Here is a 14,086-nt window from a genome sequence, read left to right on the forward strand (position 1 = left end):
GGACTTGCTTCAAAGCAAATGCATCTTGACGAGGAAGTTTTGAAGTGAGAGTGTGTTCATCAGCAGACAGTTTTTAGGGGTTTAAAATCGCTGAGCAATAGATGGGCCGTGATGATGGCTGAGAGACAACCAGAGTGGGGTCATCTGATGGTCTCCTATCCAGACTGTCACTGAGACTACGTGCCGTCCCTTGAGAGCTCGGCCTGTGCGCGTTGTTAATGTGTGACCGAGAGGGACGTAATAGAGCACTCGTGATGGAGAGAGAAATAACACCACCTCTCATCCCATCAAACACTCACTGACACACAAACACTGTTTACTGTATTTTAGAAAAATTGCTTTATATTAAGAAACAGTTGGGACCAGAAGCGACAGCTACTTCTAACATTCATTCTGTGTTGAAATGGAGGGGAATGAGAGCTTCTGCTCTGTCACTGAGTGAACACTGCTGCTATAAGAGCCACCTGTGGTTATTACGATAGTGGAAAAAGTAAAAGACTGAGAAACTGCAGACTCAATTCACTCACACTCTGCCTGCAAGCATTTAAAGTCAGCATGAAGCCAAAATTGACCCCATTTACTTTTTTTTTTTATATATATATATATAAAAGAACCCCATTTTAGGTTACTATATTAGGTTATGCTGCCATTCTTACATTTTACCAATAGAAAAAGCGTTCATTTAATGTTGGTTAACTTATAAATGTTACAAATAATAATAGATTTGAAAAAGGTGCATTACTGTTGGTGTGCATCCTGTCCCAACCTACATTTGATTTAATCAATGAACATACTGTTTTACTCATAAATGTGTCACATTATAGATGTAAAATGGGTTGTCAAGGGTGTTTCACATTGGCTTTAAGGGATTTGTGTTATGAGGCATTTGTATCAGGAGGACTGGAATCTACAGCATTTTTCAATCAATTCCGCATGTTCACCATCGCTAGCAAACAGAAACAATGCAAGAACATTTTCTAATATGCAAAATTATTACCATCATAAATGACACTTTTTTTTGTGTTACGCCTGTGGTCTGGCTTCAAACCCATTTTTGCTTCAAGAACACCATGGAGTTAGTCAACACTAGCTCTGATTAGGTTTGCACTGATGCGCTCCATCTGCTCAGTGTACTGTCTTTAACCCCGCCGCACTAAACTTCAATGACGTGTCCCAACCCTCTTATCTGACTGATTTACAAACTTTGGCCGCAAAATTGCATCCTGTGAACTAATCCCGTGTGTAAGCTTTCCAAGGTTAGGAATTGTTTAAGAGTTTGGAAAGTTTTTTTTGGTCCTTGTTCCAATGTTTTTAATTTTTGAAAGATGTCCTTAAACCCATGTCTCACTGTTATTCTTCTTCTTTTTTTTTTTTAAGTATATACAATACCCATTTTTCTTTTATATTTTTCCACTGTTATAGGCTACATTGTGTATTTAAATCTGAAATAGTCAGATGTTGAGTTGTTAGTGTCGAATGACAGTATCATGTTGAACAACCAACAAGAGTTTGGCATTAGCAATTTTAATTTTTACTGCTATTCTTTTTTTATGTTTTGCAATGCATTGGTTTCAGGCTTAATGCACGTAAACATTTCACTACGAATCATCTCATAAACCGTTGCAAATGTGTATGAAATCTGGGGCATATCTGTTTAATATGCAACGAAGATATTGCTTTTTGCTAACTGTCTAAATATGTATCTAAGTATCTAAAGGTGCAAGAGAATCTCAGTGCTTGATACTCCAACACAAGTGTTGTAATGTCATTTTTTAGTTGTTATTTTTTGTACGATGTTCATTGTTGTATGTTGTCATTTGTTTTGTATCATATATTTTGTCACGTATTGATTTTAAGGGTGTGCTAAGCATAGATACGATTTTGCATTATTAAACATTTTTTTCTTTCATTTCCTAATCTCAGATTAGAATTAATTTGTTGGATTTTCATCTGTGGATACTACCATGAAGCACATGCAAATTAATAATCACATTATAGTTTGTAGCAATTGTAAAGTAAAAGTTAATTATTAATTGGCCAAATACTAATTAATTTTTCAGAAAGGTAAGGTCCCTATATTTCTATCATATTGAAGATGGCCCAGAAACATTATCTCCAGAACATCTAAAAGCTTGCACACCCATGCCATCTGATTGTATATTTTGGGAAATTTTTTCAACAGTCATTGAAACTAATTTTGTACCCATTTATTGTTTTAATGTTTCATTTTTATTTTGTTTTTGTACCTATTAATTCATTAAGTTGTAGATCTGAATGAAATGTTGGCATTTGTTGGTACTGAATTCCGATATTTTAATGGACAGCATTGCAGGGACGAGAAAGTTTTCTTATTGGTGATCTAAATGACCACAGCACCACTTCACAAATTATTGAATTTGTTCTCCCATTAACAGACTGCCATAAAATGATCTATTCATTTGGTATGCTTGGGGTAAAAAAGGGATCTAAAAAGTAATTGAGTTCCATAATCGCTGTCATATCTGTATTTTTGTACTGCCATCCTAACCACCACCAGTAAGCTGCATATACAAGCTGTAGAAACGTATGCTCTCGAGTGGCGTGTTTAATGTAGTGTCCCGGTGAGTGGCAGTTATCAGATATCTTGTGAACCCAGATTTGTCCTGTGGAGTATTTTGCTACATGTAAAGCACTATAAATATATTAGGTGGTGCACTAAATTGCATTCTTTAAATCCTACTATTTTTTAAATAAAGGAAAGTGTGTTGCCAAACCCCCGTGAGAATGTTATTTATTGCTTTTTTCATTTTTATACACCCTTTATGTGACCCTGGACCACAAAACCAGTCTTAAGTCGCTGGGGTATATTTGTAGCAATAGCCAAAAATACATTGTATGGGTCAAAATTATTGATTTTTCTTTTATGCCAAAACTCATAACGATATTAAGTAAAGATCATGCTCCATGAAGATATTTTGTAAATTTCCTACCGTAAATATATTAAAACTTAATTTTTGATCAGTAATATGCATTGCTAAGAAGTTCATTTGGACAACTTTAAAGGCGATTTTCTCAATATTTTGATTTTTTTGCACCCTCCGATTTCAGATTTTCAAATAGTTTTATCTCGTCCAAATATTGTCCTATCCTAACAACCTATACATCAATGGAAAGCTTATTTATTCAGCGTTCAGACACTGTATAAATCTCAATTTTGAAAAATTGACCAGTCAGGTTTTGTGGTCCAGGGTCACATATGTACTCTTTTAGAGGATTAAAATTTTATCAGAACATGGGCCATTTTACAATGGAGACAGCATTTCCATTTCATCTTATTTAAATTAAGATCACACTACATGATTGTATTTATGTTCGAATTCTGGGTTCAAGTTGTATGTTACAAATGAAATTTGTCAGTGGTTTTACTGGTTCCTTTATTATATTGCAGGTATATATAGTTTTTTTTTTTTTTGGCATTATTGGAATGGGATGACACTTGGTGACTCTTCTCACAGTATGTGAACACACACACACACACACACACACACACAAATCATGGACATGATTTTGATATGTTAATGAGCCAAAAAAAATAAAAACAATGAAAAAAATAGCTAGTAAATATTACATAGTAAAAAATCCCCTCAAAATTCTAAATAATAATGAAAAATATGATTGAACAAAAATTGAATTACATTGATTTTCCAGGGGAAAAAATGCATTTCAAGGCTTCAGTCACTTTTGTGCAGCTGCTGTTAACCGTGAAAGTGTGGGCCATTTCAAATTGACTTGCAACATAATACAGGAACCATTAAACATATTGATAAATTTCAGTTTCCTGTTGTCAAGATGGTATAAGACTGATCACAAATATATCATAAATAGCAAAAAAAAAAAAAGTCATCATACTGTTAATAGTCCTAATACAAATAATTAGCTTTCACTGAAAATCAAAATAATATGTGCTTTTCTAAAACCAACTATGCAAAGCACTGCTTTAATATAGAAAGCTTTGTATATCAGTCCCATTAAGTGAAGTCATTAGACATTGCAGAGCAATACTGTTCTTGGTCAGATCAATACTCTTATAGCTACAGTATATTTTGAAAGCTACTGAGTAGCATCTGAATGTGGTAATATGAGTATTATGATAGACTATACCGGATCCATATCACATAGAGTGGATACACCCAGTGTATTTGTGGATGAGGGCGGAAACAAACAAATCAATGTCTTGGATCTCATGAAGTACACTGGTCTGTCTCCAAACTTTCAAAGAAAATCATTTCAGGGCCTGTAGCAATAAACCTGTGAGAAAGATTCTCAACAACCCGATTGATTGTCCTTCGGCTCTCGTGATTAAAGGATTCAATGAGCTTTACAGATGCAGTCCAAATAAAACAGCAGAGCTCCCAATGGGAAAAGCCAGTCAGACAACCAGCAGAGCCCAAACCACTCCTGAAACTGCAGTTTCACGATGGGCCATTTATATTTAGAATGGCTTTCCAGCAGTAGAGGAGTAGTCTCGCGTAGCCAGACCTTCAGACTGACGGCTGAAAAGCGCTCGTCGTCACAGTTGTAAACACGACGGCTTTCTTCTTTCGTGAGGGGGTTTGGCGCCACGGCATCTTTGTTTCCAGGCGGAACGTTAAAGAATGCGACACACGCGTCTCCCAGAAATCCTGTATAATTCAACCAATCCGATGACGACTTCGAAACTCCTGAAGTGTTTCCACTTTTGTGTGCCGTATGCATCAGACGTTCAGCCAATGATCCGTGGGCGTGACGTCTGAGGCTGAGACTAGTAGAGGAGTGCTTGCACTGCCTGCCCTGGTTTCACAGTCCTTGATCTATAAGAGTCCCGCAGCAGCCCTACTAATAAAATCATCACTTTGAACCGAAAAGCAGGCAGGTAACAGTCTGATTCACTGAAGTCTCAGGGTCTCTTTTTCTTCTGTCTATTATCACCCGCCATTATATCTTCTCATATTGTGATAGAGGAGAATATTGTCGAACCTAGAACATCGAAAAGCCTTGTCTGTTTTGCCTAGCTGCAAATTCTTGCCCTGGTGGTACTGGTGATAGAAAACAATGGATCGGAGCTTTCAAAGCATCCAAAGGTGGCTTTTGTGTAGCGTGTGCTCTGGCCATTTCCACAGACACTAATGTACGTCAGTCCACATGAACAGCAGCTGTTGCAGTCCATTTCAAGCTATAGCTACGGACCGAAACGTTTATGGTGGATGGTATATCTGTTTGGCCTGGCCTGCTCTGCAATTGCTGAATTTTTTAAATCTTCAGCCTCTACAAATCTGTTATAATGGATAGGCAGGTGAGCCTTACCAGGACAGAAATGTTCTCTTTCGTCAACCCTTGGATTCGGTGCTTCCTGTTCTTCTTCAGCTTTTTATTCTGGGTAAGTGAGGCCTCTGACACCAGCTCCAAATGTTGTTTTGCTGAGGGAGAGGACATTTCCAGGCTGCAGAGCACAAGCTCTTTGGCCAGCTTTGAAATGAATAAAACATCAGGGGGTATAATTTAGTCTTCAACAGACTCGCTGTTGCAATTGTTCTGCAACCGTGATGTTTTCAACACAACACGACTCAATTCGGAGCACTCTATTTGCATACAATTGCAAGGAATTTTATAGCTATGAAAAGAGTAAAAATACCACTCTCCAGCATGTAATCGCGGAATATGATGCAGCGGAAGGCTTGAATCCCCCAAAGAAACGTGCAATCAAAACAAAAGCATCTGTTCTCATGTTCTTCTTCTGTTCGTAGTGTTTGTGTTGTGTTTTATCAGTGCATTGACTGTGATGGAGTCTGCACAGATCTGCCATTCAGAATCAAGTGAATTGTTCATGCTGCAGAATTTGCCTCGGATTGTGCTTTTGTTCAAGACTCTCAAGCTTCCTGTAAACTTCCCATTGGATTTAAAATGTTCTGTACAGGATGAAAACACAACATTTCAAAATGCATCTTGAATAGGAAAAAAAAAAACTCTCCAACTCTCAATTCTGACCAAGACATCTACCTAAAACTGAATAATTGTATTATATATTGGCCCCTGCTGGCCAAGTTTGTTTGCTTGTTTGTTTATTTCATTATTTTTTACTTATTTATCATTTATTCTTAGTAAAATTTAAATATAGATATATTTTATTTTTAAGAAAACATTAACATTTATATTTATTTCCTTATCTTTATTGATTTGGGGGTCAGTAGGATTATTTTAAATAAATTAATATACTTCTATTCAGTAAGTAAAAAATTGCATAACATTTTTGTGACAGTAGAGACAAAAAGTTTAAAAACTATATTTTGTGACTATCAGTTTATCAAAGAATCTGGAAAAATGCATAATGTTTTTCACAAACATTAAGCAACACAATTGTTTTCAACTGATAAAAAATAAGAAATGTGTTTTGAGCAACAAATCAGCATATTAGAATGATTTCTGAAGCATCATGTGACACTGAAAAGAAGACTGATGCTGAAAATTCAGCTTTGGAATCATCACAGGAATAAATTATATTTTAAAATTATTTATTACAATTTTAAATTGTATTGTAAAAATAATAATAATGTGTATATATATATATATACACACACACACACAGTCATGTGAAAAATTAGGACACCCTATTGAATTCCATGGTTTTCCATATCAGGACATAATAAAAAAAATTATCTGGTCCTTGGCAGGTCTTAAAATTTGGAAAATAAAACAGGGTGATATGGTGCAGGGAGATGAACAACTATGGCATGTTTGGAAGGCTTGCCAGAAGAAAGCCTCTTCAATCTAAAAAAACATGGCAGCACGGTTTAGGCTTGCAAAGTTGCACACAAACCATAAGACATCTAGAATAATGTCCTTTGAACAGACGAGACCAAAGTGGAGATGTTTGGCCATAGGGTCAATGCCAATGAAAGATTGGGTCATACAACAGGACAATGATCTCGAGTACACCAACAAATCTACAACAGAACGGCTGAAAAGAAGAGAATCAAGGTGTTTTTTCGACACCCCAAGCAAAGTCCAGACCTCATCCTGACTGAAATGCTGTGGTGAGAGCTGTGCATAAACGAATTCCCTCCACTGGCCCTTGTCAATCACGGCCTCCTAATAATCCCCATCCACTTGATTGGCTCTATGACTTTCTCTCCTCTCCACCTGTAGCTGGTGTGTAAATGGTAGATTCTTAATCAGAGTATTGTCTTAATCGTATTCAAATCGGAGTATTGTTGTCCATGTAAACGTACTGACTATTAAACAAACCAAAAACTAAACCTTTATGAAAAATATTTGATTCATATTTGATCTGCGGAATGTGATTGCCATTAATTGTCTTTTGTGAGTGAGTGTTGTGCTGGAAACTTTTTCTTTTGTGTTCACATGAACAGCACTGCCAAATCACACTCTTTCACACTAAACCAATGTTTGTGCACAACAGATGGACCTTTGGACCGAGTGTGACGGCATAATCCATTAGTCTATTGTTCCAGCCGCACTGGCTTGCTGGGTTTTTCAGAAAAGCACAAAACCACGTATATGGAGTGGCTGTTTCTCCACTGCACCCAAAAAAAAGCCTCTGAATGGCTCTTTAACCTGATTCCTTGTATTTCATATGCAAGCCAAGTACATAGATGCTCTCAAAGTATTGTCATCGATCCTTAAGGAGCGAGATGTTAGGATTCAACTGCTTTTATAAACTCTGGTGGAAGACTCTTCAGCTGCATAATGGAACAGCAGTGGCACTCAGACACACAAAAACCTTATATCAGGGGTGCCCAAACTTGGTCCTGGAGGGCCGGTGTCCTGCAGAGTTTAGCTCCAACCCTAATCAAACACACCTGAACCAGCTAATCAAGGTCTTACTCTCCAGCGTCTCCTCGTCCCTCGTGTGTGTGCATCGTGACAACCACATGGTGACTGTAGCAATATTACCAGCACTGCCAACAGGGTCTCAGGACCCAGCTATTGCTCAGAGACTCTTACCCTTTAGCTCTGGGAATGCAGCCTTTGATTAAAATAATAATAATAACCAGTAATAATATATTTATATGGAGAAACCAATGTATTTAAAAAATAAATTCCAATAATCCAATATAAAACCACTTTAAATGTCTGAATGTGATTTCATTATATAAAACAATATCAAGTCAAGTGTCATCTGAAAACAAATCACTCTAGAGCTTTTCCCAGAACAAACTTCATATTTCTGAGCTATGGTTTCAATAGCTTATAAGCAACTGGTACAAGAATATGTGTGTGTGTGTGTATATATATATATACACAAACATACAGAAATTATATATTCACTTTTTCTTTTATATATTTTGCTATTTTTATTTTATTTATGTACAATAATATTAATTATATTGTTTCGTTTTTGCATAAATATATCTGTTACGCTGAATGTCCATGTAACATCAACATGATCATTTTATTTTCACATTTTGAAACATTAGAGTAGACACTATAGTAGGCATTTAATATGCAAACGTATATAAAATCACTTTTGTACATTTTGATGTGGACACCAAACTGCAAAGACTTATAAATACACACACACACCATCCCATTTTGTGTTTTGAGGACGATCGATGTGCATTTGATTATTTCATGTCATTTGTTTATTTATGTTTATTTATCCATTTTTAGGTGTTTTCTCTTCTTATTGTAGCTATTGGAGTATATGCCAAAGTTCAGAAAGCAACAGGTATGTGAAGTGTTGTGTGTTCCTCACCTCTGAAAAACTGCAGATGTGTGTGGATCAGTCGAGAGGTTAGCAGTGTTTCTGTTTTTTTTTCCACAGACGCAGTGCGTGACACATTCTTCATTGATCCTGCTGTGTTTCTCATTGTGGTCGGGGTGGTCATGTTCTTCATCACCTTCTGCGGATGCATCGGAGCTCTGCGAGAAAATATACGGCTCCTCAGAATTGTGAGTATTAATGCACATACTTCACATTTTTATTCAAAGTGACTTACAAATTCAGATTACACTTTACCTATATAGGGAAGACTAGCACTAGTTGTCACATCAGGGTTATTAAAGCTGTAAACTAAAACTATTTAAAACAAATTGTTAATTCAAATAAATTAGAAATACAATAACATATAAATATTAATTGCAAATCTAAAAATTTTGAAATGCCATTAACTAAAATTTGCTTCATTTTATGCACTAAAATTAGACTTGAAATAAATCAAAAATAAAACTTAGCTAAAATGAAAAAAAAAAAACTAAAAAGTACTATTAAAAAAAACCATAAAATAACAATAGCACAAAAATTACTAAAACAAATTATAAATCTAAATTATAAAAATAAAAGCTAAATATTAATTAAATATCAGTAGCCATATCTTTAAAGTGTAAACTACACTCACTTAGGCGTACAAACTTTGACATTGACAACTAGCCCCGGTCTTCCCAACACGTCTGTTATCATCAGTTAATTTGATCACTAATTTAAATAGCATTAAATAGCAGTTAAGGACAATTATCACTTCCTTGGTTTTCTTTCCTGCTCCTTTCTAGTTCTCATTTAGTCTTACCCTGGTCTTTCTAACCCAAATGGTCATTGAAATCCTGGGCTTCTTCTACTCTGACCAGGTGGGCTTTCACTTGAAATTTTAGTGTATAAACTAGACGGGTTTTCTGCAGCACTGATACAGGATACGGGCTATCATATGAAACATATTTCATTGTTATGACTTTCACACACTGCAGGTTGTTAAAGATTAATTGAAACATTAGGCTTTGGCTTGGTTAACCTCTTTTAGCAGTCATCTGTCAGTCTCTAAGTCCATCTCATGGGATAGCAAGTCGATTTAAAAGCAATCCACCATTCAGTTCCATTGTTCATCTTATCCTTAACGCCAATTCCCGCTATAGAGTTTCCTATCGTTCTACCTTATCCTAAGTTCTAAAGTTCTACAGTCCAGGAGAAGGTCCCATTGAGTGTATTACATCACACCATACTTCACCATCAGAGCGCAGTGCACACGGTTAAACAGGGCAGTTTAACGACGTCGCTTCAAGCATCGTCGCTGCTTAATGATTAAAGAGCTTTGCCACATCAAAGTGGAACCAACTGTTCTGTTTCAATGGTTGGAGGTTTTCTAGGAGGCTTCCTGGTAATGGCATTCAGAGATGCTTGAACATGCCAGCGTTAGAGGAACTGACAGGGGAGAAGCAGAGAGCTCAGGAGGGCCCCAAGAGTTAATTACCACACTAAAGCATATGCTATTAGAGCCACCATGGTGAATTAGCGCTGTCGACCTGTCTCCCGTAGCACAATTACATATGCACATACAACCCAGATGGAAGTGTTTGATTTTTAGGTATGTATGGAAATATACTTGGTGGCTAGACTGTATGAAGTGTCATGTTCATAGACACGCGATGCTCTGGAGAAATTCGTGAAAAAGGCTATTGTGCACTATCGAGATGACCTGGACCTTCAAAACCTAATGGACTACATCCAAAAGGAGGTATGGGTGTTATTTTGCTCAGACTCTACAAATTCTAAAACATGTAAGATACTATAAGCAGTCATGTGCATTTCTACAATCAAAATGTACTTTATTTACTGTCATTTTTGATCAATTTAATGCATCCTTGCTGAAAAACAATTAATTTTATATATATATATATATTGTCCTTTTTGTCCATTTTTTAAGTGATCAGATGGACATTCTGTAAACTTTTTTTTTTTTAATAAAAAATATGATTTGAAGGTTAAGGTAACATGAAGGTTAGTACAAGATGACAGAATTTTCACTGTTTGGTGCACTGTCTATTCCTATACCTTTTGTTTGGTAATGGTAATATGAACACATGCATGGCTCTCTAAATAAGAAAATGTTCTACTCTCCAATACAGCACAGTATGTTCTCCTGCCTCTTTGTCCTTCTCATAGTGAAAATTCTTATGGGTCCAGCAGACACAAGGTGAATATGTGGTCTGAGAGACAGTGTCTAAAAATACTTTCGCTCCATTCGCTTCTCCTTACAGTTCAAATGCTGTGGTTGGAACAACTACACCGACTGGTCCTGGAACCTCTACTTCAACTGCACCCCGTCAAACCCCAGCACTGAGAGATGTGCGGTTCCCTTCTCATGCTGCACTCCTCTACCAGGAGAGGTGAGAGTCAAGCACCTGATTTTTAATCTGCAGTTATGAATATCCAAAATGGACATAGAAATAGAAGCAGATATGAGGTCTGTCTGTGAAGCGAGGATTCATATGGCGCTTTATGAGTTGAAATAACTTTGGTGCGACTGAAGCTCTAAATCATTATAATTACATTTAACTTTACAATATTGTTTTATATTTCCCCAGTTTCACCCCTTCAAATTTAAAACATTCCCTCAAATGTTCCTGGTACAGTAACTGTATTATCTATATTATAATCATCTCTGCATAATTACCTAAAAATAGCACCTGCTGTGGATATCATTTAAAAGTTTGGAGTCAGTAAGATTTTTAATGTTATTGAAAGACATCTCTTATGCTCACCAAAGCTGCATTTACTTAATCAAAAATACAGTAAAACTGTAATATTGTGAAATATTATTACAATTTAAATTAACTAATTATATTAGAATATAATTGAATGTGTGATTTATTCCTGTGATGCAAAGCTGAATTTTCAGCATCATTACTCCAGTCTTCAGTGTCACTAATATGCTAATATGCTGCTTCTCATAAAACATGTCTTCTTATTATCAATGGTAAACAGTCGAGCTGCTAAATAATTTTGTGGAAAACATGAAACTTCTTAAAAGAAAGTTGAAGAATATAATTTATTTGACACTAAAATCTTTTGCAACATTATATAATTGTTACCGTCACTTTTGATCCTTGCTGAATAAAAGTATTAAATTAATTTTATTTATTTATTAATTATTTATTTTATTTTATTTTATTGTAAATTGCAGACCTAAAGCATACATAAGTTTAATTTGTGGTGCTAGTTACAAAAGTTGTACTAGTATTACTATAGCTCATAGCTCACTCTTAGTTGATATTTTAAACTTGTTTAAGTTCATAACATAATTCAGAAGTTTAAAGTATTTTCTAAGAGATTAGAATCAATTTTCAACCAGTGGACTGATTGAGTGTGGAAAAAAGTGCCAAAAGGACTCGAGCCATGGACATCAAAGACTTGCTGGTCCATGTTCAACTAACCAACCAGAACCTAGCAACTACATAGCAACACGCTAACAACCGCTCAGAACGCTTTAGCCACTGCAAACCCCTAACCTAACAACAGGCAAACACCACTCACAATTTCAGAAAATGTCAAATTTGAGTTCAGTTATACAGTGATCCTTCATTTTGATCCTTTATTTGAACACAATCCCTCCCCTTTTGTTCTCAGTCTTTGTAGTCTAGCATTAGTGCAAAGACAAAGTTGTGTTATTTTTCATCTCATCAGCTCAACAAAACTGTATGTGGTCATCGGTTTATTGCACTCTGCAACAAAGTGCCACGAAAGACGGATTCAAAGTGTCGAGTCAGCCTTTGCCCTTCTTCTACGCCTTCATCTTTAACGATGATGGCCTGTGCCGCTAATTAGCCCAGTTATAATCACATCAGTAAGAGCTTTGTGAAGTTAAACAGATTGGGTTTACCAAACGTATCAGTAATACAAAGTTTCAATTTCGACACAGTTGTCACAGCAGCAACTCGAGGAGAATTTATGGGTTCTGAATTGCTTTCTTGCCTCTCAAGTCAGCGGATGACCGAGCGGTGCCATTTTGGCAAGACGTCCAAAGCAGCTGCTTGGCTCAAATGCGAAATGTGTGCTCCTATTCAATCTGTGAGACGTGTCGAAATGCTGATAAGATACTCAAACAGAACATAGATCACCGATTTAGAGCCACTCCTTGGCAGACCTAAATATTATGATCTCTGTTCCCTTGGCAAATGTCTACGGAGATTGCTGGATAAACACGCTCTAAACAGGTCAGAGCGGACGAAATGCAATTCTTTCAAACAAAAACAGAAGGAAATTGAGGAGCTATGTCACATTTAAAGACGCTGAGAGCGAAAAGCTGTGTGGTTTACAGGTTTAATTGTTTTCCAGTATTCAAACGTATTGTTTTAAGTGAAAAGAATGACAGAAAATGCGGTGATTCATCCAAACAGATGTTCACATGAAGACGATGGCACTGCTCTATGGCATCTGCGCAAGCAATATGAAAATTAATCATAATATCATTTCAGGGAGACCTGCAGGGATCACATGCGTTAGTTTAACCATCAACAAAATATATTTATAAATGCTGTTAAAAGTGGTATTTTATCCCCTTTTGGACATTAAAATGATCTTTGAGATGCAAACGTGTAGGTTTCTTGTCAGCTATCAGTCATGGATACTGCAAGCTGTGTGAAATCTCTGTAGAAAAGGGTGATGAATGATTAAACCACACATTAAGGAAATTCCTGGTGCAAACATTCAATTGAAAACTGCATATGTCTACAGATGTGACCTTGACCTGCATTCTACATCTGCAGCCCACTAAACAAAAGGGAATTCAACATCCTCAGGTTGCGTGGTAAAAGAGTTGTAAAAAGCTTAAGGGGAAGTGACCGGCCCCCATTAGATAACGTAGGATGCAGTCGAGTCAGAAAATCTAGTTGGATGGGTAGGTGTTAAAAATGTGCATGCCAGATGAGAATAATCATCAACGACAGAATCAAAAGCACTAAGAATCTCTACAATATTAAGTAATTTACATGTGTGCTTGTCAGGACAGCTGCTAATGTGTGCAGGTGTTTTTTTTTTTTTACTGTGTTTTGAAGATGCTAAGGTGTTTTGGGTGGTTGTTAGATGTTTGCTTACTCTCCCAAAATCACCTCAGATGATATTCTGGTCCCCAGATATGGCAAAAATATGCATAGTATTAATAGTGCTGCTTGTTTTAGCAAACCTAATAATTAATCATGTTTGTATTTGTATACTATAGATTTAAAATGAGGTACATTAAAGGGGTCATATGATGCGATTTCAAGTTTTCCTTTCTCTTTGGAGTGTTACAAGCTGATTGTGCATAGATAAGATCCCTGAAGTTGCAAAGACTAAAGTCTC

General features: G+C 36.3%; 1 protein-coding gene across 1 annotated transcript in view; it reads left to right on the forward strand.

Moving 5' to 3' along the window:
• Positions 1-5,102: 5,102 nt before the first annotated feature.
• tspan33b (tetraspanin 33b) overlaps positions 5,103-14,086 on the forward strand; it is an 11,916-nt gene continuing 2,932 nt past the window's right edge. Inside the window, exons 1-6 of the mRNA XM_016466637.1 lie at positions 5,103-5,395; positions 8,647-8,704; positions 8,801-8,928; positions 9,526-9,600; positions 10,386-10,481; positions 11,005-11,133. Coding sequence (XP_016322123.1) covers positions 5,300-5,395; positions 8,647-8,704; positions 8,801-8,928; positions 9,526-9,600; positions 10,386-10,481; positions 11,005-11,133 — 582 coding nt within the window. The 5' untranslated portion in view covers positions 5,103-5,299. The remainder of the gene's footprint in view (positions 5,396-8,646; positions 8,705-8,800; positions 8,929-9,525; positions 9,601-10,385; positions 10,482-11,004; positions 11,134-14,086) is intronic.

This window comes from Sinocyclocheilus anshuiensis, unplaced genomic scaffold (genome assembly GCF_001515605.1).
Source record: "Sinocyclocheilus anshuiensis isolate Anshui unplaced genomic scaffold, SAMN03320099.WGS_v1.1 scaffold304, whole genome shotgun sequence".
In the NCBI taxonomy this organism is placed as follows: Eukaryota; Metazoa; Chordata; class Actinopteri; order Cypriniformes; family Cyprinidae; genus Sinocyclocheilus; species Sinocyclocheilus anshuiensis.